General features: G+C 52.1%; 8 protein-coding genes across 8 annotated transcripts; 6 read left to right on the plus strand and 2 right to left on the minus strand.

Moving 5' to 3' along the window:
• Window positions 1-507: 507 nt before the first annotated feature.
• On the plus strand, window positions 508-2,671 carry BDZ83DRAFT_721608 (vegetative cell wall protein gp1; the record flags this gene model as incomplete). The annotated part of the gene is made up of 5 exons (XM_060512395.1): window positions 508-713; window positions 778-1,327; window positions 1,392-1,768; window positions 1,832-2,140; window positions 2,209-2,671. 5 exons carry the CDS (start codon window positions 508-510, stop codon window positions 2,669-2,671), a joined length of 1,905 nt encoding a protein of 634 aa, XP_060362189.1.
• A 2,525-nt stretch (window positions 2,672-5,196) lies between these two features.
• On the plus strand, window positions 5,197-6,850 carry BDZ83DRAFT_754615 (uncharacterized protein; the record flags this gene model as incomplete). Its single annotated transcript, XM_060514498.1, has 3 exons — window positions 5,197-5,209; window positions 5,270-5,545; window positions 5,601-6,850. 3 exons carry the CDS (start codon window positions 5,197-5,199, stop codon window positions 6,848-6,850), a joined length of 1,539 nt encoding a protein of 512 aa, XP_060362190.1.
• Window positions 6,851-8,719: 1,869 nt separating this feature from the next.
• Window positions 8,720-10,283, minus strand: BDZ83DRAFT_437046 (uncharacterized protein). The gene is made up of 2 exons (XM_060503079.1): window positions 10,087-10,283; window positions 8,720-10,005 (listed from the first exon to the last, which is right to left on the minus strand). Exon 2 carries the CDS (start codon window positions 9,786-9,788, stop codon window positions 8,805-8,807), a length of 984 nt encoding a protein of 327 aa, XP_060362191.1. The 5' UTR covers window positions 9,789-10,005; window positions 10,087-10,283; the 3' UTR covers window positions 8,720-8,804.
• A 452-nt stretch (window positions 10,284-10,735) lies between these two features.
• BDZ83DRAFT_630012 (uncharacterized protein) lies at window positions 10,736-12,362 on the plus strand. The gene is made up of 2 exons (XM_060508794.1): window positions 10,736-12,103; window positions 12,156-12,362. The coding sequence occupies exons 1-2, from the start codon at window positions 10,960-10,962 to the stop codon at window positions 12,179-12,181; spliced, it is 1,170 nt and encodes a 389-aa protein (XP_060362192.1). The 5' UTR covers window positions 10,736-10,959; the 3' UTR covers window positions 12,182-12,362.
• A 128-nt stretch (window positions 12,363-12,490) lies between these two features.
• On the plus strand, window positions 12,491-14,112 carry BDZ83DRAFT_583679 (major facilitator superfamily transporter; the record flags this gene model as incomplete). Its single annotated transcript, XM_060505684.1, has 3 exons — window positions 12,491-12,812; window positions 12,869-13,115; window positions 13,173-14,112. 3 exons carry the CDS (start codon window positions 12,491-12,493, stop codon window positions 14,110-14,112), a joined length of 1,509 nt encoding a protein of 502 aa, XP_060362193.1.
• A 106-nt stretch (window positions 14,113-14,218) lies between these two features.
• BDZ83DRAFT_437069 (uncharacterized protein) lies at window positions 14,219-14,981 on the plus strand. Its single transcript, XM_060503080.1, has 2 exons — window positions 14,219-14,225; window positions 14,356-14,981. Exon 2 carries the CDS (start codon window positions 14,455-14,457, stop codon window positions 14,890-14,892), a length of 438 nt encoding a protein of 145 aa, XP_060362194.1. The 5' UTR covers window positions 14,219-14,225; window positions 14,356-14,454; the 3' UTR covers window positions 14,893-14,981.
• Window positions 14,982-15,007: 26 nt separating this feature from the next.
• On the plus strand, window positions 15,008-16,798 carry BDZ83DRAFT_754618 (FAD binding domain-containing protein; the record flags this gene model as incomplete). Its single annotated transcript, XM_060514499.1, has 1 exon — window positions 15,008-16,798. The coding sequence occupies one exon, from the start codon at window positions 15,008-15,010 to the stop codon at window positions 16,796-16,798; it is 1,791 nt and encodes a 596-aa protein (XP_060362195.1).
• Window positions 16,799-17,217: 419 nt separating this feature from the next.
• BDZ83DRAFT_583682 (calpain family cysteine protease) lies at window positions 17,218-20,198 on the minus strand (the record flags this gene model as incomplete). Its single annotated transcript, XM_060505685.1, has 2 exons — window positions 17,218-19,791; window positions 19,854-20,198. The coding sequence occupies 2 exons, from the start codon at window positions 20,196-20,198 to the stop codon at window positions 17,218-17,220; spliced, it is 2,919 nt and encodes a 972-aa protein (XP_060362196.1).
• Window positions 20,199-25,087: the final 4,889 nt, after the last annotated feature.

Below are 25,087 nucleotides of genomic sequence, written 5' to 3' on the forward strand. Positions count from 1 at the left end.
AGAAAGACTAGAACACAGGATAGCTATTCAATACGAATGTCATTTGAGACTTAACAGCCCTCTCCATACTAGCCATCAAGGCCCTCGTCGATCATGAAAAGGTATGCAAGTAGAGAGAAACATGATTGAAAGCAAGAAGTTTCATGACTTAGTCTGGCAAGATTCCAAGCTCTTTGGAGAGTGGAAGATGCCTTCGGTATCACCAAATGGTCTGAAGACCACCCGCCCCCAATGAATGAACCCCAACTCAAAGCAGCGAGAGAGCTAGCCAAAAGCAACGAAAATCCCCATTAGTTTAGTCGGGTGGACCCTGGTATCGGTTTCGCATTTCCTCGCCTTCATAACTCCGCTACTCCCCGCGCTTCTCATTTGGGAATCGTTAACCATTTCCATCAAGGCAACAAACACGTTGCAAACGAATCATTGTCGAATTTGGTATCTGAGTAGATATCCCTCCCGTATCGGTATTACTCAAACCCCACAGAGGACCCTGTGGAACATCCCACAATGTCCGACGCAGGAAACGAGGCGCCTGAAACGTCGAACAAGCGGCGCCGGACCTCGGGCATGTACCAAAGACGGCGTGCTGTTGCGGCGTGTGGGCCCTGCCGGGTCCGTAAAACGAAATGTGACAATGTCCGGCCAGCCTGCGGCTTCTGCCAGCGGAACGGCGGCCAGTGTACATACCCCGACACATCGAATGACTTTTCAACGTGAGTGCTCTCTCGATGTCTGTAGGAATTGGTCGAGGCCAACTTGGTCTTACTTGGAGTACAGATTCGATCCCGCGAGTTTGGCAATCTTAGACCGTCTCAATCATGTTGTTTCTCTTCTCGAGGCTCGTCCAGAACTACCAGCCGAGAACGTGGTTGCCGCTCCCCCTATTCCGTCAATATTATCGCCAACATCGCTCCAGGGGCCTCAAACTAGTACAAGCGTCACTATTGACGAGAATCTAAGTCACTCTCCTGACGGTCTACCTGAGGACGAAGTCATGATCCGCCTCGACATCCCAGACTCTGCGGCTGCCAGGTCTAATTGTGAGGCCATCCTGCGATGGCCAATCTTTAGGGGATATGCGCCCGAAACGGAGTCTTTTATCTTAGAGTTAGAGGATGGTGATGCAGAGTCTTCGCATCAATCTCAACCTCTCAGAAGCCGGAACCTTGGGCGGGGAGTTCAGGAAGACGACTTTACAGTACTGTCCAAGAAGTTCTTGGCATACGTGCATGTGAAGAATCCGGTTCTTGACGTGAGTGACTTCAAAGCGTACGTCAAGGATACAGTAGAAAACGGTCCTCGCTGGGACGGACCTTCTTGTTTGGTGGTGAGTTCTTGGCCTGATTTATATTCTCATCACCTTTACCATGCTGACGAAGTTTCCTATTGAGCTGATTGCATGTGCACTCGCCTGCCTTGCAAGCCCATTTCAATCCGAGATCAACTTCAATAGTACGCCCGAATCGATGCGCTCGTCAGTGTCGGCTACGGCGGATCCAGATACAGCCCAAGCCTACTACCTCGCAGCCAAGAAGCGGTTGGGATTACTTGAGCCTTCTTTGCTTCAGATCCAATGCTTGTTCTTCTGTGCAGTCTTCGAAATGTACTCACTTCGTCCACTTCAGGGCTGGTTCTATTTCAATCAAGCCAGCGTTCAGTTCAAGAACCTATTCTGGCGGAGGGCCCAGAGGCGGAATTGGCAAAGTGTTTCTCAGAAGACGCGGCGCCTCGAGCAACGACTTTACTGGTCGTGCATGAAGTCAGAATGGTAAGCCCAGCAGGAATCTCCTCTTCTAGATGAAGGAAAACCCGGCTGACTCTCGACACCCAGCGAGCTCAGATGTGAGATACCGTTGCCACCCAGTGGCATCACTGGTCTAGGATATCCAGACTTGTTCCCCTCACCTCCGTCTGAAGTCGCATCCCCTGCAGCTCAGCCAAGCGCGTTAGATATCTTGGAAGATGACATACAGCCAGAGGAGGAGAAGAGTTGGTTCTACTACCTGGCTGAGATATCGTCGAGAAGAATGATTAATCGTGCTATATCGATATTCGGATACAATGGAGAGCAGGCATGGATCCGAGATATAGCCAAAGTGCTCGAGAAGAGCGAGGAATTTGACGAGCATATCAACCTCTGGTAAGAATCTCCTTATCGCCCGGCGCGAGTTCGTGTTTGGTCCGAAACGGTCGCTAATGCATGCTCAGGTGCTTGCACATACCCTCTCAGATCCATTGGCAAAACCGAGAGCCATCAAACAATGAGCTGGTACACTTTATCCAGAACCGAGCCACGAGCTGCCGCGAATGGATCCATCGGCCTTTCTTGTATTACGTGGTTCATCAACCGGCGGACGACCCTTGGATACCCCGCGTCATGCCATTAGCAGAGAAGTGCCTCGAGCTCTCACTCGAGCTGCTTCTGGACGCTAACCCTCACCACCGTCATCACGGAACATGGTTCATGGCCAGAGCGGCAATGACCCGTGCTCTCTTACTTCTGACCGCAGTCAAGAGCGGCAGGTTCTCTCGGCTGCCCGAGCGATGGAAACAGGGAGTCGACGCGGCCACATGGGCTCTTCAGCGGTGGTATGGCGAAGCTCCGGATTTGCGTAAGGCTGCGTCTGTGCTTGAGGATCTCGTCGGTCAAGTTGTCGGGCCCGGAGTCTGAAAGGGTCTGTGGGGAGCTGCAAATGGAGTGGTCCGACGCCAGTACTTGTCAGGCGTCGCAATGGGTTGTCAGTCAATTAAGCGTTCTTTGGGCTCTTCTCAACCCCAACTCGACCTAGAACTCGGACATGTGAAGGAAGGGTCCGCAGGTCCTTGGCATTCTCGCCCTTGGTAGGAGGAGAAGTAAGGGCGAATAGGCGAGCAAAGAGCAGAGTAGGCCCCGAGCCCTTGTACATACTTTTTGTTACTTCGGAGAAACACTTGAGCGCTTTGACAGTAGACATTAGCATCAGTCCGGGGGACTCTCTGTTTTACGGGCAATGCGCCTTGTATCACTTTATTGGGCAGTAGTCCGTAGAGCTGTACCCGTAACTTTACTTCTCCTGTTTTTCGATATGAATTGTAATTCTCAGCAAACGGCGTGGCAACTGAATGTTGAAGTTGTATTGACATGTTGGCTCTCAGTGACCGCGGCTTTTGTCGGCTGGTTGTCAGTGGTGTTGGAGGTCAAGGCGTCTTTCTTTGGGCCAAAGTCTGTCTGCAAAGACGACTCAAAGCCGAATGATGAAGGACCTGAACTTTCACCAAGCTGCAGCTAAATGCTCAGCTTCCTTTGGAGAAACATACGTCAAGTACATTTGTTGTCAAAGACCTCGGCGTGGGGGCTTCCTGTGGCTAATGAATACTCCAAAAGTAGTTTCCTCTTCCATTGTTCTCTTCAGGACACTCACTTACCGGAACAAAAATGGCAGAATGCAGCGTTAGCTTGAGGCCCCTTGACGCCATCATCCAGTCAGGTCCTGCATTTGCGCTTCCTCTTGTGTTCTCCTAGTGTCTTAGGCTGCAGGGCGCATGCCACTTCCTCCCCCCTCCCCCATGTGATTATCTGAGACCCTTGAGCGAGCTCTCGCCCTCCATCAGTTAGCCCCAGGGGGCCACGTGTGGCTGGTGCTTACCAGCGTCATCCACGCAAGCCTTGTTCGATTTGGATCTCGTTCCCCGGGGCCTCCCTCGCACTGCTCCGGTTGCATCCCGCTATCGCGCATCGTTTAAACTTCTTCGCTGGGCCCAGGCCGACCAGCTGTCAGCCTAGCTTCGTTTCGTCTACGTCTTGTCCGGCGTCTGTCCCCTTGGGCATCTCACTTCCGTCTCTAGACTCTACCGAAGGTGTGGATCTTACCATTTCATCGTCGGCCGTTGCATCTACTGTCGCATCCGCTGGTCTCCACAACTCTCAACTTCACTCCGAGTATCGAAGTGAACGATAGCCTTGCTGGTCAACGTGGCAATGATAGGAAGAGGCATAATGAGTTTCCCATAGCTGTCGGCTGAACCCGGGCTGCCTCGTCCAAAGTAGTGAATGTCGGAAGTTGCCTTACGCTGAGTCGACTTCACCTTTGAGCGGGTTTTCCCATTTACAAATTCGGAATTTGGGGGTGTGCCAAAAACGCTATAGACGCAACCAAGAGTAATTCCATTCCCATCTTCAGATGACGCTTCCGCTGACGAGGATAGCAGTTTCCTATTGGCTTGTTGGTTTGCTTGACTCTTACCTGCACCGAAAAATTACAATTCCGATGAAGAGCCTGGAATTGGCAAAAAGCCAAAAGAGGTGAGAGGGCAAGGAGGGGTAGGACACCGATAAATGCAAGTCGCGTGGCCGAGCGTTTCTCTTTACCTGGGAGTATCTGGATAAAGCTGAGCCACACCACTTCACAGAAAGTTGGGATGAAGCTATTGTCACGCCTCACGGGGTCCTTGTTCCACTCGGCCTCCTTCACCCGGACATGTTCTCTCACATTCACTCTGACCTCCTTTCAAACCGCCCTTTCTCTCAAAAGACCTCACGCAGCCTTCCCCCTGCAGCTCCTCCTTTTCCTCTTTTCTCTTTTACACTTTCGCTCGGTACCTGCAGCTACAGTACCTACTTGCAACTTACAACTTGCATCACCACCACAACACAAACGAGACCATTCCCGAGGCTCGGCATTCTGCTCCAGACATCCGACCCAGCGACTCGTCGATCCAAAGCCGCATCAGCAGGGCAACAAGTGCCTTTTGCCTTCCTGAAGCCGGATCATAATGTCCTTCTCATCCTCGACTTCATCATCAAGGCACTCGTCGAGATCATCGAGATGCAGCTGCGACAGCTGCGCGGAGTACAGATATGAGAGAACATGCCATGTCGACGGCTGCTCCAGAAAGCATGCTTTCATTCGCAACGATCCCCTGAGACCGGATATCAGAATTTACTCTGATTTCTGCGTTGATCGTCAGTACAAATCTTACCTTCGGCCGAAATCGCACAAGCTAACACTTCCTCCTCAGATACATGTAAATTCTGCGTGCTTGGTTTAGAAATGTGCAATCGTCCCAAGGATCCTCAGCATCGTTTCTGCAGTGAACGTGAGATTACTCCTCACCCTCATGTTGCGATTGTCCCTAACATGCAGAGCAGACCGGAGATGCGGAGTGGTGGGCTGCGTTCGGACCGGAGATTGCCCCTCGAATGTGCCACTCCCGTGGATGTGTCCGGACCGTGAGTTCTGCCCACTAACACCACGTCCGAAGCTATGACGTTGACATGCATCTTGGATAGACAAATGCTTCGTCGAGGACTGCTACAAGACTAGAGACAAGCTGTATGGCTACTGCGCCGACCATCGATGCCGAGTCGGAAGCTGCTTCGAGAGGAGGATATCCAACTCCGAGTTCTGCGCCGACCACCACTCGCGAATTTGCCGAGAGCTGAATTGTCGAGAAGTCATTTACGCAGACCATCGTTGCTTCAATCATCAACGCTGCATTGTCAAGAACTGCAAATTCCACCGCTTCAAACGTCCAGATGGCGGTCTCTGGGACTTTTGCGAACACCGTGAGTCAACTCCTACTTACAACCCCGGTAGTTCGAGAAACTGACAAGCAAGTAGACTACGGCGAATTCCGCTGCACGTACAAAGACTGCGATAAACTGACGATTCCTGGCACTCGCTCCTGCGCCATCCACAAGTGCACATTTGAGGGATGTGTCAACTTCCGAGACAACGAGCTTGACAAGGAGAGAGTGTTCTGTCGAGACCATGGATGTGGTGCATCGAGATGTTATGCTGTCGCCGTCGCCATCGACGGAGGCGGATTTCGTCCCTTTTGCCGGAGACATACTTGCACGATAGCTGGCTGCAACGAGGTTTCCGAGTTTGGTGTTCATTGTCACAAACACCGATGCCACTGGAAGAGCTGTGAAAAGCCGTGCCTGAAGGGAGGAGAGTACTGTGGTGATCACGAGTGCAAGAGACCTGGCTGTCGCAAGATTGCCCGACTGCAGTTCGGATACTGTGCAGATCACTGCTGCAAGATTGACGGCTGTATCAATTACTGCGACGTTACTGCAGACAGGATATGTTACGAGCACTCGAGAGGCGACCTCTTCGATCGCATCAAGCATCTTGAAAAGAGGTTGAGAGAGCGGCAACACGAGCACATCCACGAGCATCATGATCACCACCATCCGCATTTCGACGACATGCAGATTCGCTATGACAAGTTGATCAGAGACTACGACGAATGCCTCATCAGGCTCAACGAAAGCAGGGAGGAGATTCGCATTCTCCGGACCACGTTTATCTCACCGGACGACAACCGCATCTGGCGAAAGGAACTGGAAGATCGCAACGCTCGCTTGTTGCTAGATCTGGACCGAGAAGTGAAGAGGAGCGAGCATTGGGAGCGCAAAGCCATCGAGTTCGGCCGGAGGATCGACGATCTCGAGGTTTTATTGGCAGAGGAGCGACTCCGACATCCAAAGTCGGATGAATACGTTAGACAAATCGCAGATCTCGTACGCAAAGTCGAGATTCTCGAGGATGAGTTGCGCATCGAGCGCAACAATCATCATATTCACGAAGGACGACAGCGCGAGATCGAGAAGCTCGTCCGCACGATTGAGGAGCTTGAGCGAAAGCTCAAGGGCGATCATATCAAGGTGGATGAGCTCATCAAGAAGGTGGATCTCCTGCAGTCGATACTCGCTGGCGAGAGAGAGCAAAAGGATATTCTTCTTGCTGAGCTTGCCAAGCGGGATGAGTATGAGAGACTGAGGCGAGAGGAGCGCCGTCGACCTAGGAGAGGAAGCTGGGAGAGAAGATCTCGCGACTCGCGGCCTTGGGGAAGTGTCTTCTGAGAACGAGAATGAACAGAGTGTACACGACTATGAGAAAAGAGGGCCATCGGTGGTTTTTTCATAGGATTCTGAGGTATTGGCTTACTTGCATTTGGCGTTGGTACCAGGGAGTATTCGGGAAAAGGACATGCGATACCCAAAATTGCCGCCTTGAAGGACCAGGCAATAAGTAGTCATAAAGAGCAATAGAGACAACATTGAGTGACTCATTGAAGAAGCATCGATATGATGAATTGGTAAAATTCGCAACGCTTGATTATGACATGGTTTACCTTATGATCTGTTACTTTTGTTGGGTATTATGAATGCTTGCCACCAACAGGGGTTTTAGAATAGTTTGTAAGGTGTGGACATTCCGATCTGACAGTACGTATTCATGAGCACCTTGATTTCGGCAGAATAACGCGTTGTTTATTCTCCTTGTTCAAAGGTCTCCAGTCAAGACTCGACGGCCAGAGACGAGAATTCTCTCAAGGCTCTGGAAAGAAAGAGTTTGTGCTGACAAAGGAAGACTCTAAGTTGTCTTTGTAGGCATCGAGGTCACTTGAAGAACAATTCTCTTCAGGACTTTACGATGAGGAAGAGTATTCAGAAGTCACATCTATAAGAGTATGATAGCAGTTCGAGATCTCCCGTGTTTGTTGGTCTAGAACATCATCAGACAACTTGCAAACATCAGACTTCAGTTTACACTATCGTCCAACTTTTCCAAAGTCCTTGAAACGTATCTCGCAATCCACAAGTCCGCGATCACCGTCAATATGTGTCAACGCCTCGAAATCATCTACTATTGCCCTTGCGGCAACACCGCCTGCCTGCGTTCCAATGAGCATCCTATGACGAAAGAGGTCTTCGCCCCAGGTCAAGGGCACGTAATAAGTGTCGATGTCAAGGGTAATTGGTTCCGTTGTTCCGCATGGGTTGGACATGAACCGCGCAAGACCGTCTTCAATCCTGCAGTGAGCTCAGAAGGCCGCTGTCCGCATGCGCGCTGGTTGCACCACTTTCATTGCGAGAAGGTCTGCGATGCCTGTTTGCAAGAGCCGGCCAATGTTGAAGCCGCAAACATCGGCTTTGCTTGTGAACAATGGGGTGACCATCCAGTTGCTGTGCCTCTAGAATACATGCCAGCTCATCTGAGAAGCGTACTGTCGCATTGTAGAGTTGATGCTAACGGGCCTCTAATAGGCGATACTTTTAGCACCGAAGCTCAGGCGAGCAGCAGCAGCAGTGATTCCCAACTATCGAGTTCAGGAACTTCAAGCAACGGACCGAATATGATATTGCGACTGCGTGAAAAGACTCAAGAAGTCGACAGAATGTATGGAGGCCTGATGTTGCTTCCCTCAAACTCTCCATACCCTCAAATCATCGGTCTCGAACGCAAAGACAATTATACCACTAACCCTTTCGATGTCGTAGGATTCGGTGGTAGGATCCGGGATTCAAGTGACCTTTGGAGTCGAGTCAGTCCCTACGGTTCTGTTGGGGCTGAAATGGATGTCTACCGTCATGCCCGATTTATACTACCGCCTACTCCGGAGATTCTTGGACAAATTTCGGGGAGCGTCCAAGCCGCCATAAGGGCATCTGAAGTTCGCGGAGGAAGAGGAGAAATGAGGACCCCCAGCCCCGTACCTCGCCCTTCCATGAGCCAGGAGGAACTCTATGCGAGAGGTTTAGCAGACAGCTGGGTACAGAAGCGAAATGATGGCAATCAGTAGCGGGGGTTACTTGAATGATATTTTCTACAGGAAAGAATTGATCTATTTCCAAAAGTACTTGCCCTGAGCCGCAATGTTCCCAAGTTCGAATTTTATTATCGTACAAGCGTGATATCATTCCAAAATTAACCTAAACAAAGTGAGAGTCCGGTATCTTTTGGCTCGATCAAAACGCCCTTCGCCATACGTGATTGCTTGGGTTGAGTACATAGGGAGTAACGCAAGAGTGCTCAGAATTCGTCATCGTGGAAAGCGTCGTCCGACGATTCGTCCGAGGTTCTGACCAGACGGCTTGAGTCATCTTTCGAGTCCAAATTGAATGGGGTTCTTCCAAGTACCATCTCCAGAATGATAGCAAATGTTACCAAACCCAGGACCATTGTCAAAAGTCCAAGCAGCTGAGTCGTGAGCCAGCCGTAGTCCCCGTTAATAGCAACCCAGACCGGGAAGCAGATGAAGCCGTAGATACCGCCAACCGACATTGGGGTCAGGAAGAGCACGGCGAGAACCTTCCGGCCCACGAGGTAAGACCGGTAGCGGTAGGCGAGTGCCGTGGCAAGAAAGACGCCAATGGAGTTGGGAGCCATCCACCACCAAGGGAATCTGTTGATAACGACCAGTGGCTGGTTTCCGTAGTAGTGATAAACTCCCATTGGCAGAAGAATCTCCTCTACGATGAGGTCGGAGACCATCATTAGGCCTAGGAAATACCACAGAGTCCTCGTCGAAGTCTTGTTGGTCAAAAGTTGGAGGTTGATCTGCATCAACGAGCCGTATCCGAACCAGATTGGTATCCACGGCGGCATCTCACGACCAAGAATGTGCAAAGAAGCATTGTGGCCGCTCCATGGGTAGTAAATGCATCCCAGAACGTCGATGAATGTCTCGGGGAACGCGATCATAGCGCCGCTGAGCGGTAGAACCAAAGGCAAAAAAGTGCGGGAGCGTAGGGCGTCTCTCGCGCCGAGAAGCACTGCTGAAAGTCCAATTGCTGTCATGAATGCCATGCAAATGATGTTGCTGGTCTTGTTGTATGGAAGATCTGTTGGTGGTCGAGGAAGATCAAAGGCTGGGTCGATGTTGAAGTCCATGCTTCCACGTTTTGGAAGTTCATGGAGATATGAACCGATGAGAGCTACGACTGTGAGACCAGCAATGCCTGGTACAATCAAGTTGCGCGACGGTGACATCTTGGATAGATGAGAGGATGTCATATCCGAATCGATTTGAGGAATGGTGATGTGGGTGATGTGGTCCTATAGTCAAGGTGATGTGTAGTGAGAAGTGTGAATTAGTCTTGGACGAAACCCGAGAATCGGGCCTCTCAAATACTTCATTTCGTAGTCACCTGATCGTTGAGTGGTAACAACTCGACACCGAGCTTTCTTCTGGAATGAAGTGTGTTGCGGTAGAAGTTTCCGGTGAAATAATCTTGGGGCATAGGCTGTTGACAGTTATTCTTCAACGTCGAGACTCGTCCCCGAGCTTCCCCTTTCGGAAGTGTTCACTAACTAATCCAGCCCGTGCTAATGACAGTAGATAGCAGAATCGTCGAAACAAAGGGCACTGCCTCGATGTATTGAAGAAACGAGAGTCCACATGTTTGAAATTGAAACTTTGCCCGCGTCCAGACGCCAAAAGCTCGACTTAGATGGGCAGTTTGGTTTGCTTGTACATGGCTAATGCTATCTCGGGAATTAGCACCATTCACTCTCAGAACCGGGGTTTTACCTAATAATGCTCAACCTGCTGCTTGAGCACACAAGGGACAGCACGGGTACCATATCCGATTCTACCTCATGCTAAGGCAATCGCCACTGACAAGATTGAGCTTACTGACATTTCAAACTTGAAGTCGTTCACACCCACAGATTAAGCGCTTGACTGAGGACCGCTTTCCAGAACCACGGATGGCAGCGTCACTTGCAGGATCCAACCCCGAATTGCGGCGAAATGCATGGTCTGGCCATGCACAATGAGCCCACTAGGGACGGCTACATGCATTCGCTCCCTGTTGGCCCATTCTCCACCTATGATAGTTGAAGCCGGGGAAGCAATCTCCTGACGATGCTCCACTTCGCTCGAGCAGCTGATTAGAGCAGACACCGGAGTATTAGCCATGCTGGGGTCAACCAACGACTTTCAGCTTGGCAGAGGGGCCCATGAATCCTTCGAAATGAGACCTTTAAAACTGATTGCAGCCCTCTCGTATGACTTCTCTGTTTCTTTCAATCTCAGTGATCACCTGTCACAGAAAGCAACTGCAATCAATAATTACATCCTACTGGTATCCAGTCTCTGCCGCCAGCGAAGAAGCACACACACTTACGAACTCTGTCTCGCTCCGGATCCTGAGTCAAATTGTTGAGGTCTTCCTTTCAGGAAATGGCATCATTGCTTACTCTACCGCTGGAGATCTTGCAACAGATCTTAGCCGAACTCGCCGACAACCAACCAGAACCACCCAGCTTGGAGTACACTGTCCCTCTCTTCAGTTCCAATACAACCTCGGCTATACTCTGCCAGACATGCCGCAGTCTCCGTGAGATTGCTGAGCCAGTCCTTCATCGACACATTTACATGCGAAGTGCGAGTGTGAAGAGGTTCATATCACTATTCAGGTGCTGGAAAGCGCGGCCTCACTGCGCTCAGTACACTCGAAGACTCACAATCGAGGCAAGATCACGACGCCATGAAGGGTTTGCCTGGCGTGCAACAACGCGTCTGATTGATCTTGAAGATGCCGATTTCGTTTCTAGCATCATCCGAGATGTAGGCCTAAAGATACGATCCGATTGGTTCGAGCATGACTGGAACATCAACGTCTTGGTGGAAGTAGCCATGTTGCTGGCACAGAACGCCGAATCCGTGGAGTTGTTGTTCCAAGACCAACGCGGCGTCTATCGACAACCCTTTGACATGATTCCTCCGGACAAGGCAACGAAGCCCATCCTCTTCAATAATCTTCGACACCTGCACCTGATGCAACCAGGCCCTAGTTCTATGGACGAATTCAAGTCTATTTTGGACTGCACACCAAACCTTCAACGACTTCGGCTTGATTTTTGCGGCAACCCCATGTCCGTCTTCACCCTTCCGCCCAATCTCACCAGTCTCATTCTACGGCGTACCAATCTCGGCGCACGGCAATTTCAATCAATGACCTCAAATTTCACCATACTACGCCATCTGGAGCTTGATTTAGACGGCTCCTCACGAGAAAAGTCTATCTTGGAGGCCATTGCAAAGCATTGTAGCACTTTGACGAGTCTCATATTGATATCTGGCAAAGCTCTGCCCTTTGCAAAGCTGAAGAATCTCCACAAACTCAAATCTCTTACCACAAGCATCGAGACTGTCCAGCCCGAGGACTTGTTAGGCTCGGTTCCATTTTCTTTGCGTGACTTATGCATTTTGGAAGAAACGAATGGCGGGACTATGCATCGACCTGAGGCGTGGTTCAAAGACTTCAACGCTGACTTGGACGCACGATCGGGAACCCTACCTCAGAACATGGTCATCCATAAAAGTTTGTACTCCAGGAGGATCAATTCTGTGCCTACTCTCACTTCTTGCAACAGGGATTATGTTCTTTGGCAGAAGATGAGCGAGTGAAGTCAGTGACAATGCCACTACAGTCCCGGCGACTTCTGCTCGCCGCAGTACGTAGTAATTCGCCAATTCTAAGCATATGATGTTTGACTCGTAGACGGAATCAGAGAAAAGATATTCAGATGTGTGTAAAGTAAATACATGTACATTGAAGAAGCATGGTAAGAATACGAGCGGCGCGATACTAGCAAACGTGCTTAGTCATCATTCCCCAGCGCCATTCCAGAAGTCGTTCCGCTGAATCGTCTTGGTTCCCTCATCAAACCAAATCATCGACCACCGATATAGGAGGGTCGAGTAGACCATGCCTCCTGCACCAGACATTGTGGATGTTAGCCATGCAAATGAGGACCAGATCAGTCTCAGATCTCCCCGCAAACCGCGTAGAGCTGGCATTTGGGCTCTCCTCGCACTGGTGCTCCTGGTCAATCTGGCCGCCAGTCTCTACCAGCTTCCCCTCAGCAGAGTCATTGAACGCCGCCTCTGCCGCGAGCACTATGCACTTACAGATCCTTCGGTGATCGACAAAGATGGCAACGTTTCAGAGGGTCTTTGCAAGGTGGACGATGTGCAGCAGGGCCTTGCCTGGATCCAAGGGACCATGGAAACGGCATGGATCGTGGGTGGTAAGCACGCAGGGTTTCACCGGCAGGCGGTCGCTCCTCGACTGACGCCTATTCAGATTTCATCATGACGATTCCGTTGGGGTTCCTCGCGGAGAGGTACGGTCGGCGGTCCATCCTCTGCCTCAATATTGTGCCCCGCATCATCTTGTTGGCGTGGGCCGTTATCGTTGGGTACTTTGAGCAGACCTTGCCGACTAAAGCCATGATCGCATCCCCGTTCTTCTCGATCCTAGGCGGTGATTGTGTCTTCAACTCGATCACATATGCCATCGCTTCCAATATGACAGACGACCACGTCCTGAGGTGAGTAGGTCACTGACCTGACATCGCCCATTACCCTGGCTAACTAAGGTGACACAGGGCCACGTATTTCGGATGGATGAGCTCTGTGTCGTATGTCGTCAACTTGCTTGGCCCAGCTCTCGCATCAGCATCTATGAGTCTTCTTCTCTGGCTTCCGTTCTGGATTGGGATCGCCCTCCTTCTTCTGGCCATTCCCGCTGTTTCCCTCCTGGAGGAATCACCCGACAGCCACCCTGACGCAAACGACCAAGCGAGACCTCTCCTCTCATCCCCAGTGCTGAAAGCTCAAGACGCCGATTCATCCCTTCTGAGATCTATCCTCCAGCGCTTCGGCGTCTTGAAGTCTATCGTTGCAAGTCATCCTCGCAACATGACCCTCCTGCTCATCAGCTTTGTCCTCACCTCGCTCGCAAGCTCAGACACCAAGTTGCTTGTGCAATACATCTCGAAACGCTACCACTGGACGTTCGCGTCTACAGGCTATCTCCTCTCTGCCAAAGCCATCGTCAACTTCACGCTTCTCACGGTCATCATCCCTGCCATTCTTAGGTCGAGACAAAATAGGTCGCGGCATATTCCACCTGAGCTGGCCAGTCACCGGATGAACATACACTATGCCAACATCTGCTTGATTGTCTCTATCCTCGGTGCTCTTGCGATTGCCGTAGCGAGCCGTATCTGGATGATGGTACCCTCCCTGTTTCTCTACGCTCTCGGCTCAGCGCTGCCGGTATTCACGCTATCACTGCTCAAGTCTCCCTTCATCTCACCAAAGAGAGACGACCAGCCTGTCAACTCCGCGGACCCAGAGTCACATATCTTCTCGATTGTTATGATGGTCAAGACATCAGGATCGCTTTTAGGCGCACCACTGATGATGGTTCTGTGGGTAAAGAGCATATCGATCGGCGGTGCAGCTCTCGGCATCCCGTACCTTGTTTCAGCCAGCTGTTATTTTGCTGCTTTGCTCGTCTTAGGTCGCATCAGAACGGAGTAATGCAGTATTCATTCCGAAATTGAGCCACCATAGACACCACAGCACAGCCCCACATAGAGTTCTCAAGCTATGGATATCACGAAATGCTTACAAGACGACTGACATAGACGACGGTGAGTCTAGAAGGCGGAAGATCTAAGGCATGGTACACCTGAAACCCTCGGCCGAGAGAACGCGCAAGCTCTCTGCACGCGGATGCAACCCACCACAGATTGACTGAACGCTGACCCCGGACACGTATAGCCAGGTGGCTTTCACCTGAGTATTCAATTCGCAATCGCTTCTAGGTGGTTCCAGTTCACGACGGGCTTTGCCAAGAGCCCATCAAGTACCTCAGCATCTATGACCTCCATTGCCAGCACAATATTCGGTATAGTGAGCTTCTCTCTAAGCACAAGATGTTCGTCCGACCGATCGGCCGCCGTGGAGACCGCGGAAACCGTGGACTCTCCGGCACCTGACGGCTCTAGCTCCGGACCCTCGGCCGCAATACTGGGGTTCGTGACTCCGTTGCCCCGGACGGTTGCGATCCTCATTTCCAAGTGCAATCACCTTTATTGCCCACCCGAATCATCCGAATGGAGAGTTCTAGGTATAGCTACACGAACGTTGAGGAGTTGTCTTGGACCAAGAAATGCTCTGCAGGCCAGGGAGAGGAGACATTGGTTCCACAACCCCTGTCGCTTCAAGCGGGGGACCTCCGTCGTACTCACCGATGACTGCTTACAGTTCAGTTCAAATAGATCAAACAGTCAATGGCATCAGAGACATGGGTTTTGATCCTTCGATTGCTTACCCTCCAGTTTCCTTATATGATGTTCCTCTCACTTCTATACGTTTATCCCATGATTCTGTGATCGGGTCGCTGAGATCCATCTTGCGACATCAGCCCAACATGATGCGCTCCAATGTAGTGAGAGGTACCAATCTTACACGCCTCCGACCAACTCCAAGTTTATCACTACACCGCTGCCGGTCAGTCCTCCAACCAAACCGTCGCTTCTCAGAGAAGACACCTTCCACAGCAGACGAACAAGTTGACATCCTCATAATCGGCTCCGGCGCAGGCGGTCTAACAGCCGCCCTCCGCTCCAGAACCCTCGGCCTCAACCCCGTCGTCATCGAAAAGGAAGCAACACTCGGCGGCGCGTCAGTGATCTCAGGCGGCGGCCTCTGGATCCCAGCAAACCCGGTTTCCAGAGCAGCAGGCATAGCCGACTCCAAAGAAGATGCCCTCGCATACTTTGACCAAGCCGTCGGGGACGTTGGGCCCGCCTCGTCGCTGGCGAAGCGCAAGGCCTATCTGGATAATGGACCACAGATGATTAGCTTCCTGAGGGACCTTGGGTTTGAATGGAGATTTAGTAGGGGGTATCCGGATTACTACCCCAAGATGAAGGGCGCCATGGGCAAAGGAGGCGGGAGGACTATTGAGTCTGTCGCCTTTGATACCAGGAAGCTCGGGAAATGGCGAGACGCGCTGCCGCCTGCAAACATACCCGTGGCAATCCACGGCGAGCAGGCACCCTGGATCACAATGATGACGGCTTCTCTCCAAGCCTTCATCAAGTCAACTCGCATCATGTTACCCATCATCGGCAAAACCATTTCCGGACAAAAGCTCGTCAGCCTAGGCCGCGGGCTCATCGCCCAGCTTCTATTTCTCAACATCAAACACTCAACCGATATCCGCCTACGGACTTCCCTCCTAGACCTGACCGTCTCCCAATCAGGAAAAGTCACCGGTGCAAAAGTCAGACTCCCCGATGGAAGCACCAGAACCATCAAGGCGTCCCGGGCCGTCATCCTTGCAGCAGGAGGCTTCGCGCACAACAAACCTCTCCGCGAGAAGTACGGCCCAATTCCAGCCAGCACATCATGGACCAACTCGCCCAAGAGCGACACAGGCGACGCCGTCATCGCGGGGCAGACACTCGGCGCAGCGACGGCGTTGATGGACGATGCGTGGTGGGGGCCGACCATCTTCGACCCCGTTACGGGGAAACCTCACTTTGCGCTTATAGAGCGATCTCGACCGCACTGTATCATCGTCGACAACGCCGGTAAGAGATTCATGAACGAGGCGCAGTCTTATACGGATGCCGGGCACGATCAATATGAGAGGAACAAGTCTGTAAAGGCGATTCCAGCCTGGTTGATCATGGATACGAACCACCGGAACAGATACATGCTCGGCACCCAGCTATTTGCGAGAATGAAGCCCAAGAAGCCGGTCGCGGATGGAACAATGTTCGCGGCAAGCACTCTTAGAGACTTGGCGAAGCAGATTGGAGTCGACGCTGAAGGTCTGGAAGGCACCGTCACGAGGTACAACGACATGTGCAAGACTGGCATCGACGAAGACTTTGGAAAGGGTGACAACGCATACGACAACTTCTTTGGTGACCCTGCCGCTGGCGGACCGAACCCAAACATGGGAGCATTGAGCAAAGCACCGTTCTATGCTATCGCCATCTGGCCGGGCGACTTGGGGACCAAGGGGGGTCTCCTGACTGATGAGCATCAGAGGGTACTGAAGGAAGCCGGTGAGGCAATTCCTGGGCTGTATGCAATTGGCAACACGGCGGCGAGCATCATGGGACGGACGTATCTGGGAGCTGGATCGACTTTGGGTCCTGCAATGACGCATGGCTTCCTTGCCGTCAACTACATTGCCGAAACCTGAAAGACCGGCTCTACTGGAAAGTGTCTACTATGCGAGTCTCACTCATTGGGAATTGATTTGCATCATTCAGTGAGCTTCAGGTAGCATTGCGGGTGATGATGGTGTGTTTATACTGGCTTCAAGTGAGGTGAGAGTACGCATAACAGGAACATAGCAGGCTGTATTTAACCATCAGCATCATGTATGTACGTTGCCAAGGCGGAATTTCAGATCATGTGAATGGAAGCAGTCGCGTATGATTGCATGGTCTCGCTCGCGATGTCAACGCCCTCCATGCCATCCATCGACCCTTGGATCACGGATAAATCCAAATAAATGATACCATCAAAGCAAAGCGAATCTTCAACATGAGCACATCTACTCTATGCCATCATCTCCCCTCGTGTGCGTCGTCAGTCTCTACGCCGGTCTAACAGCCTCTAGCACAACTGTTTGTGTGACTCTAGTGGGGTCGCTTCCGGGGTGGCAACGACGTCTGGTGTCGAAGTTCCCGAGTGTAGCTTGTCGTAGTCGGTTGAGTCGACACTGTTTTTATCTGACTTTTCCGACTTTGAGTCTTCATTTGTCTCATCTTTATCGTTTTTGTAGCCTTCAGTCGCTTCTTCCGTCTTCTCAGTCACGGATGCGTCGATGTCAGCAGCTTCTGCGCCGTCGGGCTCAAGCTTTTCGCGCTCTCCGCCCGCGTTCACCTGGGCGTTGTCGATATCGGCCTCTCCCTTCTTGCCCATGCCACCCTCGAGGAGCTCGCCACCTTCCATGACGACACGCACTTCGAGGTCCTCATCCATGGAGTAGACGCGCACTCCCACGATGCAGATGGCGTTCCAGGGATCAGGCAGACCCTCCTCCTCTGATTCGTAACGCTCGTCATGTCTTTTGGGTGGTCCTGCAGGAGTGAGGCGTGGCTTTCTGACCATGTCATCATCACTATACAACTCTTCCCAGTCTTCGATGGGAGAGTCGGATGAATCGCCATCTGAGTCGTAAGACTTCTGCGCAGGTGGCGCAGGAGCGGGAGCTGGGGTAGGAGCAGGGGCAGACTTGTCTGCAGGCTTATCCTCAGCGGCGTCCTTCTTGACTTCATTCTCAGACTCTTGCTTGGACTCCTGCTTGCCTTCGTCCTTAGACTCTTCCTTGGTCTCATTAATGCCATCTGACTTGGAGTCGCCTGCAGCAACGTCCTTGGACTCCTCCTTTGACTCATGCTTGGATTCCTCCTTGGCTACGTCCGTCTGGACGGCTTGATCCTTGGGCTTCTCTGCATCCTTCTTCTTTGCCTCTGCCTCTTCCAAGATCTTCGCTTCTTCAGCCTTCTTGGCTTCCGCGGCGGCCTTCTGAGCCGCCTCGAGATCAGCCTTGACCTTGGCTGCTTCCGCCTTCTTGGCAAGCTTGCGGTCGCGCTTCTCGTTGTTCTTCTTAGTCTGCTGCTTGGTGACTTCGCGGTTGGTGTGACGTCTCTCCCAGAGTTTGCGGCGCTCCTTTTGGCGAGACTCGGAAGCTCTCTGCTGCTCCTTGATCTTTCTCAGCCTGGCGACCTCTTGAAGATGGGCAGTGCCCTTGCTATGCGCCAAGTCGTACGCGGCACCAATCTGTGCCAGCTTGTCGTTCTCAACGCGCTTCTTGCACTCACGCTTGACCACATCTTCGACAGAGGAAATATTAGTGTCTCTTTCGCCAGTGACACTCATGAAGATGCTATACTCTCCGGCTGGCATGTCAGGCAATTCGATAGAGACGGATCGGTCCATGAGATAGTTGCCGTGGGAGCGTACGATGTAGTCTTCGGCGCCGGGGCGGTCTCGCTCGTGTATACGGAAGTGGATGCGGAAAGAGTACTGGCCCTGAAGTCCCTTGAAGTATCTCGTGTCAAGTTGAGTCAGAACTAAGACTAGCGGCCCATCCTTGGATAGCTTGACCTGGAACTTCTCGTTAAATTGGGATTTCCAGGGCACCTCGACTCCAATCCAGCGCTGGGCGCATCTCCAGGCGGGGTCACGGAACAGCCTGGTCCTGTCGATATGCTGGAATTTGCGTAGGAAGTCATCGTAGTTGATCCAGAAGACAGAGTCATTGCCAAAATGATGACCGAGCTCCTCCTGGACTTCCATGGTCCATTCTTTGGAGCCATCGGACCAAGCACCTTCCCACACGCCCTTGCGGATCTTGCCCCAAGGGTTGCGGAGCTTGATCAGACGCTCTCCAGATTTGAGCGTCCTAGCTTCCATGATAACGTATGCATGGCCTTCCGAGATGCCATTTCTCTCACCATAGCCTCCATCTAGGAGACCGGTAGAGCAGCCGAAGAGGAACTCCTCATTGACTTTGGCAAGTTCGTTTTCCCAGAAACCCTCGAGATCAAGAATATCCGAAGTAAGCAGCTCGGTTGTGACACCACCCGAGAGGTCTTCCAATCCCTCGCCGATCCAACCGCCAGCCAACGAGGCGAAGTCACCGTGTGCCTTGGCATAAGCCTTTTCAATCAGAGGCACCCAAGTCTCGTTCTGGTCCTTGCACTGAGCAAAGAAGAGGGCCTTGGATCCGGTTTGATAGGTTTTGCGGTAGACACGCTCAACGTCCTCTCGGTCGATTTGCTGAAGTAGATCGCGCTGCATACTCGGCGAATCCCAGCAAGGAGACTTCAGGTACAGCTTGTCGTCGATAATGGAGTAAATCCACTCACCATCGCGGTAGAAGACAAAGCCGTAGATGCCGATGCGGGTGTCGTACTCAACGCAGATGCGCTGAATCCCGCCCTCAACGTTGGCGAGAGCGGTCAGCGTAGCCATCAACCAGCAGTCCCCGAGGCTGCCCTGCTTCACATCTCCGCCATTGACGTTCTTCAAGAAGGTTGGCTTCTCGAAAATCTCGTGAACTCGCTTTACTGCCTTGGGGACAGATGCGCTTGGGTTGGAGAGAGTCGTTCTGGAAAGTTGCCATTTGGTATAGCCGAGCGTGTTGAGACAGTGACCCTTTTCCCACTTCAAATCCCAGTCCTGAGTGGCCTGTTAGCTCCCCAAGTTCGAATTAGCAAGCATTGGGGGTGGAGGTAACTCACCAAATCCCAACCAGGGTCCCGGTATCGCATGTTGACTCTACGACATTCTTGGATAATCTTCTTCACTTTCCGGCGGCACTCCTCGACAGCTCTTTCGTATCCAGCACTAAGCAACTCATTGGGCTTTTCTGAGCTTGCTGGCGGCAAAACAGGGTCGAATGGTAGCACAGCCAAAGCCTTGTTGAACTTTTTGTCTTGGAACTTCTTCCAAATATGATTGATAGAAGGCTGCGGAGGCGTCTTCTTCTTTTTCGTCTTCTTCTTGTCGGTGGTGTTTGTCGATGCCGGCACAGGACGTGGGCGACGAGGGTCGTCCGACTCTTCTGAAGAGCTGTAGCCGTGCATGGTAAGAATGCGGTAGAGCGGACACGGAAGCTCGAGAATTAGGTGTCTGTTGCAATTCTAAGGAATGACAACGGAATGACAACGGTCGAGGACGAGGTAGGCGGAATGTGGGAGCTGAGCAGTAGTTTTCTAGAAACGCCAGCTTACAGAAAACGTCCCGAGCTTATTGTTATACACGGGTCAGTTACGGCAAGATTGAGCGAAAGGAGGGCGGTCTAATGCCTTGGCACAGACAGACGACCGACTCGAGCAAGATGGAACGGAGAAGGAAGGTTATGGAGGGTACGGATATCTTTAGAGGCATAGACGAGCACGAGTCGTGGATGGAAGAGGAGGCAGATTATAAGGGAAACAAAAAGGCGGAAGAAGAGGGTACAATGTAGACGAAGGAGGGCTCACCTAGTTCGTAAGAGTCGCGGACTAGGTACCTCGAACAAAAGCGTGGCAGCCTCGCCGGAAGTATTGGACGATCTGACAAGCATGAGTCGAGGCCGGGGCCGTGACCGGGATGGCGGAGGTGGAGGGTGGCTCGCACCACATGGATGTAGACGATGGGAAGCCGTAGCCATCTAGGCTGTTACGAGGCAGCCAAGGCATGGAGTCGGAAGTCGAGGAACCACATCCATTGTCGCCATTGGCCTTGGTAGGTTGGCGACATCAAGGGCCCCGGTAACAGGACAGGCAGGCCGGCGTGGCTTGTGGTGATTGTCGTGATTGCTTCCCCCTGTTTCCCCGTATCACTCAATTCGTCTATGCTTGGAGGAGGTCGAGCACCGGGCATTGAGTGGGGCAAGGGTCTCTATTGGCGTCGAGCCGTTCGATTTCAGGGTTCCAGAAGGCAGTACTTCGGATCGAAGGGTGTCAGATTTCTTCCATTTTGCTGGTGCCACGATAGAAGACGGAGAGGAAGTTGCGTGGATGTCTTGGACGGAGACAAAGAACGGCGCGCACGGCTATGGTTGAGGAGAGAAGTTGGAGGGATGAGAGAATCGGAGAGAACGGGACTGGTGGAGAATGGAGGTATCGGTACAGCTTGTGTGGGGTGAGAGGTACATAGATCAGGTACGTATCTTGCGTTAGACCCCCAATCGTGTCATGCACTGCACTCCAGGGGACACTGCAGAGTCGTTAGCGCCATGGGTGCGCGGTCGGGAGCCTTCAGCACCCTGCGATAAGGATTTAGTTGATGTCGCTTCGGGGTCTTGACGCCTAAGCAACAGATCTGATTGGTTCATAGCAAAGGTACTCGCTGCTGATACCGATAACGCCGCCCAGGCGAGGCGGATAAGGTTCCCGATCGTCCCAAATTGGCACCGTTGGCGCCCTCTAAGGTAAGGTGGGTAGTTTTCGGCATGCGCGAACCTCCTCAAGCTCCTGCCTTTTGTTCCTTCCTCGCTCTTCTGTCCGATCTTTTTCCTCCGCGAGGCAATTCAGAACTTTCATTGTCAATCACCAACCCATCCACCCTCCATTTGAGGCAAGAAGCCACATAGCATCGTGCTTCCGATACTCGGTCGCTAACCTTCGTCTTCGACAACACCACCCGTGGACCGTGTTACACATCTACCCGGCAGGCAATAGTACAGATACGCAAAAGGTTCTACGGATAGACATTCCGCATGCCCATCATCAGTCGCGTCTGACAGGCCTGGTCCCGTTTGTCTTTTACGCTTTGTGTTTGTGTTTGTAAAACGAGGTCGGCAAGCTTGCGGATATCTACCACCACCAACACCACCAACCAAGATCCACTCCGGTTGGTATCCTCCATCCGACCTTGCCGTTGGAACTTGGGGCAACGTTGAAGGTGCACCATCTATTCACACGGCCGGCCTACGGGCACCTTAGTATACCTGAGCTCAGTCAGGGTTCAAGCTCGACGGTGGCAATTAATTCTTGATTCACACTCGATCAGCAATCTCCATACTTCAGCATGAGGGCATTCCCAGTATGCCATTGGGGGCAAACGCCTATGCTGACTGCCTCACGGCTGCCTGGCATCGCGTTCCATCGTCAACCTACCTCAACTCATGGTTCACGAGGTTCATTGGCCAGCGCGATATAAACTGGATGCACAGCTTAGGCAACGACATTGCTTAACCTGGTCAACAAGCAGACCAACCTCTCAGCGCAGCCAGACTACCGTTGACTATTGTGGTTTCTGATCAGGCTGCCTCTTGATAACCCCGCGATGTACGACAACCGCAGAGAGGCTCAGCTTCAGCCGTACGCAAGCAACCCTACAAACTCGCCCCGAACGGGATATCTGTACGCTGTCACACTCTCGTATACCACTTCTGGACGACGTTGCAGCAATCGACGCTTGCCAGAACCTTAATCATCCCGCAATTGATGAGGTTCACTTCGACGCTTTTTCCACTTCAACTCACACATGGAGATGCTCTCCTCCAAAGGGACCAACGAACATTTCCCTCTTATCAAGTTGCCTCGAGACATTCAAGAGCTACGGAGTAGACCCTGGCGATTTCTGCCCCGACTTTGGACGGATTAAGATAGATCATCGCAGCACGATAACCCAAGATACCTCCAGCCCGCCCCCGAACAACGCGCCCGCCTACCACATCCGCTCTAGGCCCACGTTGCCACTAGTGAACGCTGTTACTGGGTTCCTCCACTGGCTTGCGGCGGTGCAGGGGTAGGCGACAGGTCACACATGCACGAAGCGCGAGGAGGATTGATAATGGAATCCGGGGATATCGAGGCGACGACGAGGTGCGAAACCCATATGTGCCATGGCTGAAGTCCATGCAGCATTTCCAGCCTCCTGTACGAGACCCCGACAACGGCATAGCATATTATTGGCCTGGACACTGTGACATTCTACGGATACAGATGCACAATGCAGGAGGTGGCAAGGGCCATTTTCCTCCACTAAATCTGCCCCATTGCACCTCATATCGCTTGTCCCAAGCAGCATCCGACCAGACTCAAGCATGTCAACAATCACAGTGTGCCGCATTGCAGCACTGCGTGGTGCGTGGTGCTCTCTCGTCCAAGCTTCAACAAGATTCACGGCCTCAGTAACGTATCGTCCGCCTTGTTTGACATGGCTTCTTGCCATTCGTCTCGTGCGCGAACCGGGAGACACCGCATGCGTCCGAGCCGATGTTGGCGTAAACCCAACGCCGGCACCAGTATCCCGTCCCGTTCTGGCCCAAAACAATATCCTACATGGCTACAGACTACAGATAGTATGCATTTCAGCAATATTGACAGCTCGTCTATCGCAATCACCACCAACGTATAATTGATGGCGATCATACATAAGACTCGACGCTGATTAGTCGGTCAGTATTTCTCGCGAGAGCATGCAACCTGACCTCCCTATCGTGTCCCTCTCCAGCAGCCTGGGGGGCCTCGTTTTTGCACGAACAACGCACCGTGCCGCTGGGCCATTGGCAAAGCGATTCCCTATCTCAGGTAGAGGTACTCAAGGCATATGGACCGACACAGCGGCCAACGACATCAGATGAGACCACCAAGGACCCAGGCTGATTCGTGTCACTCTGGCCAGGAGCATGGACGGGAAAACGGAAGGCAGAAAATGCAACCAAAGACAGAGAGAAAAAGGGGACCGAGGAACTAATCACACCCACCCAACCCGGTGCCAGCCACTTTTGGCCGAGGACCCTGAGTCGGTGTGGATGGACCCTGATCGTCCAAAGCACCGGAAACACGCCAGTGGCAACAAGGCCCAGGCCGTGCTACGGAATAGCCGTTCCGAATGCGTTGAGACACCGAAGAAAAGGGTTGATTTGGTAACGGCTTTCGCATATCGTGGCAGCGTCGTACCGAACTTGACGCCCAAAAACGTCGCATTACATGTCCGTAGAGGATTAGAGGCATGTACTTGCACACCGACTCGCTGGCTTCGGATACTTACCGCTTTGGGTCAAGGTCTGGACTGAGTGCCCCTTGTCGGACGACGTCCGCTGCCTCACCGACTTCACCGTTTCCTCCGATCCCGCAGCTCCATCCTCTTTTGGCGTTCCCACGTTCCCAGCTGCCATCATGCCATCCAAGCACGTCTTCTGCACGATGTGTTCCTGGACCTGCATCCGCTTCTCCATCATTTACTTGATGAATTGGACTTTGTGCGATCGTTGTTCGGTGCTTTGTTTCAAGCATGCTGGATGTTCGCATCTCACCCCCACTTACAACAATGGGGTCGGAGAGATCTGGACTGGAACATTCAGCTTATATTCATCTCCCTGGCCAAGTGGACTGGGTTATGCTTCGCGTCTCCATGTAATAAGTATTCCATGCAGTGTGGAGGAACTATGGTTACCAACATTCATTGGTGCAGCTGTTATTGTCTCTTAGAGGTACCTCATGATGGAGTTCAGAGAAATACCAGTCAACACAGCCACTGCTGCAAATGCTTCGTAACGAGATATCCAATGTACTTGAAGCCATCAAATTAGGTTGGCGAGGCTCTTTAGCGAAGAGTCCTTGGGTCTAGCTTGTGTAGAAGACTTGCCATAGTCACTTTCAATCACCTTGGTAGAAACATGGGTGTGAAATGCAACCGGACCTTCTTCCCCCGACCTTACCTCGATGGTTTGGTTGTCCTTACATGTAGGCTTGCTCTCGATTATCGATCATACATTTCTGACCGTTACTGGTGTCAGGCTTTGTCGGCGTTAAGCCGCTCATCAAGGTAATAGGCTGAGCGTTCCCGCTAAAGTATGTTCCATATAAGTCTACATTGGTGCGCCAGAGCCGGTGTTGCTGGCAGTGCTCTCCACCATGTTGAATATCAATTACTTAGGCCTTGTACTCTGTTGTGGTTCATACTTACCTGGATGGTCGTCTAGTAGTTAGCGGGAAAGCCGTGTCCTGTTGAACCAACGCACAAAGAGCTTCGAGCG

The sequence above is a fragment of the Colletotrichum acutatum genome, assembly GCF_030867785.1.
Source record: "Colletotrichum acutatum strain CBS 112980 chromosome Unknown BDZ83scaffold_84, whole genome shotgun sequence".
Lineage (NCBI taxonomy): Eukaryota > Fungi > Ascomycota > Sordariomycetes > Glomerellales > Glomerellaceae > Colletotrichum > Colletotrichum acutatum.

Excerpts from the sequence above, each read along its gene's own strand:
- BDZ83DRAFT_630012 (XM_060508794.1), top strand. The coding sequence starts at position 10,960 with ATGGCATCATTGCTTACTCTACCGCTGGAGATCTTGCAACAGATCTTA. Across the intron at positions 12,104-12,155 it reads GAACATGGTCATCCATAAAA|GGATTATGTTCTTTGGCAGA; the intron begins GTTTGTACTCCA and ends TTCTTGCAACAG.
- BDZ83DRAFT_437046 (XM_060503079.1), bottom strand. The coding sequence starts at position 9,788 with ATGACATCCTCTCATCTATCCAAGATGTCACCGTCGCGCAACTTGATT.
- BDZ83DRAFT_437069 (XM_060503080.1), top strand. The coding sequence starts at position 14,455 with ATGACCTCCATTGCCAGCACAATATTCGGTATAGTGAGCTTCTCTCTA.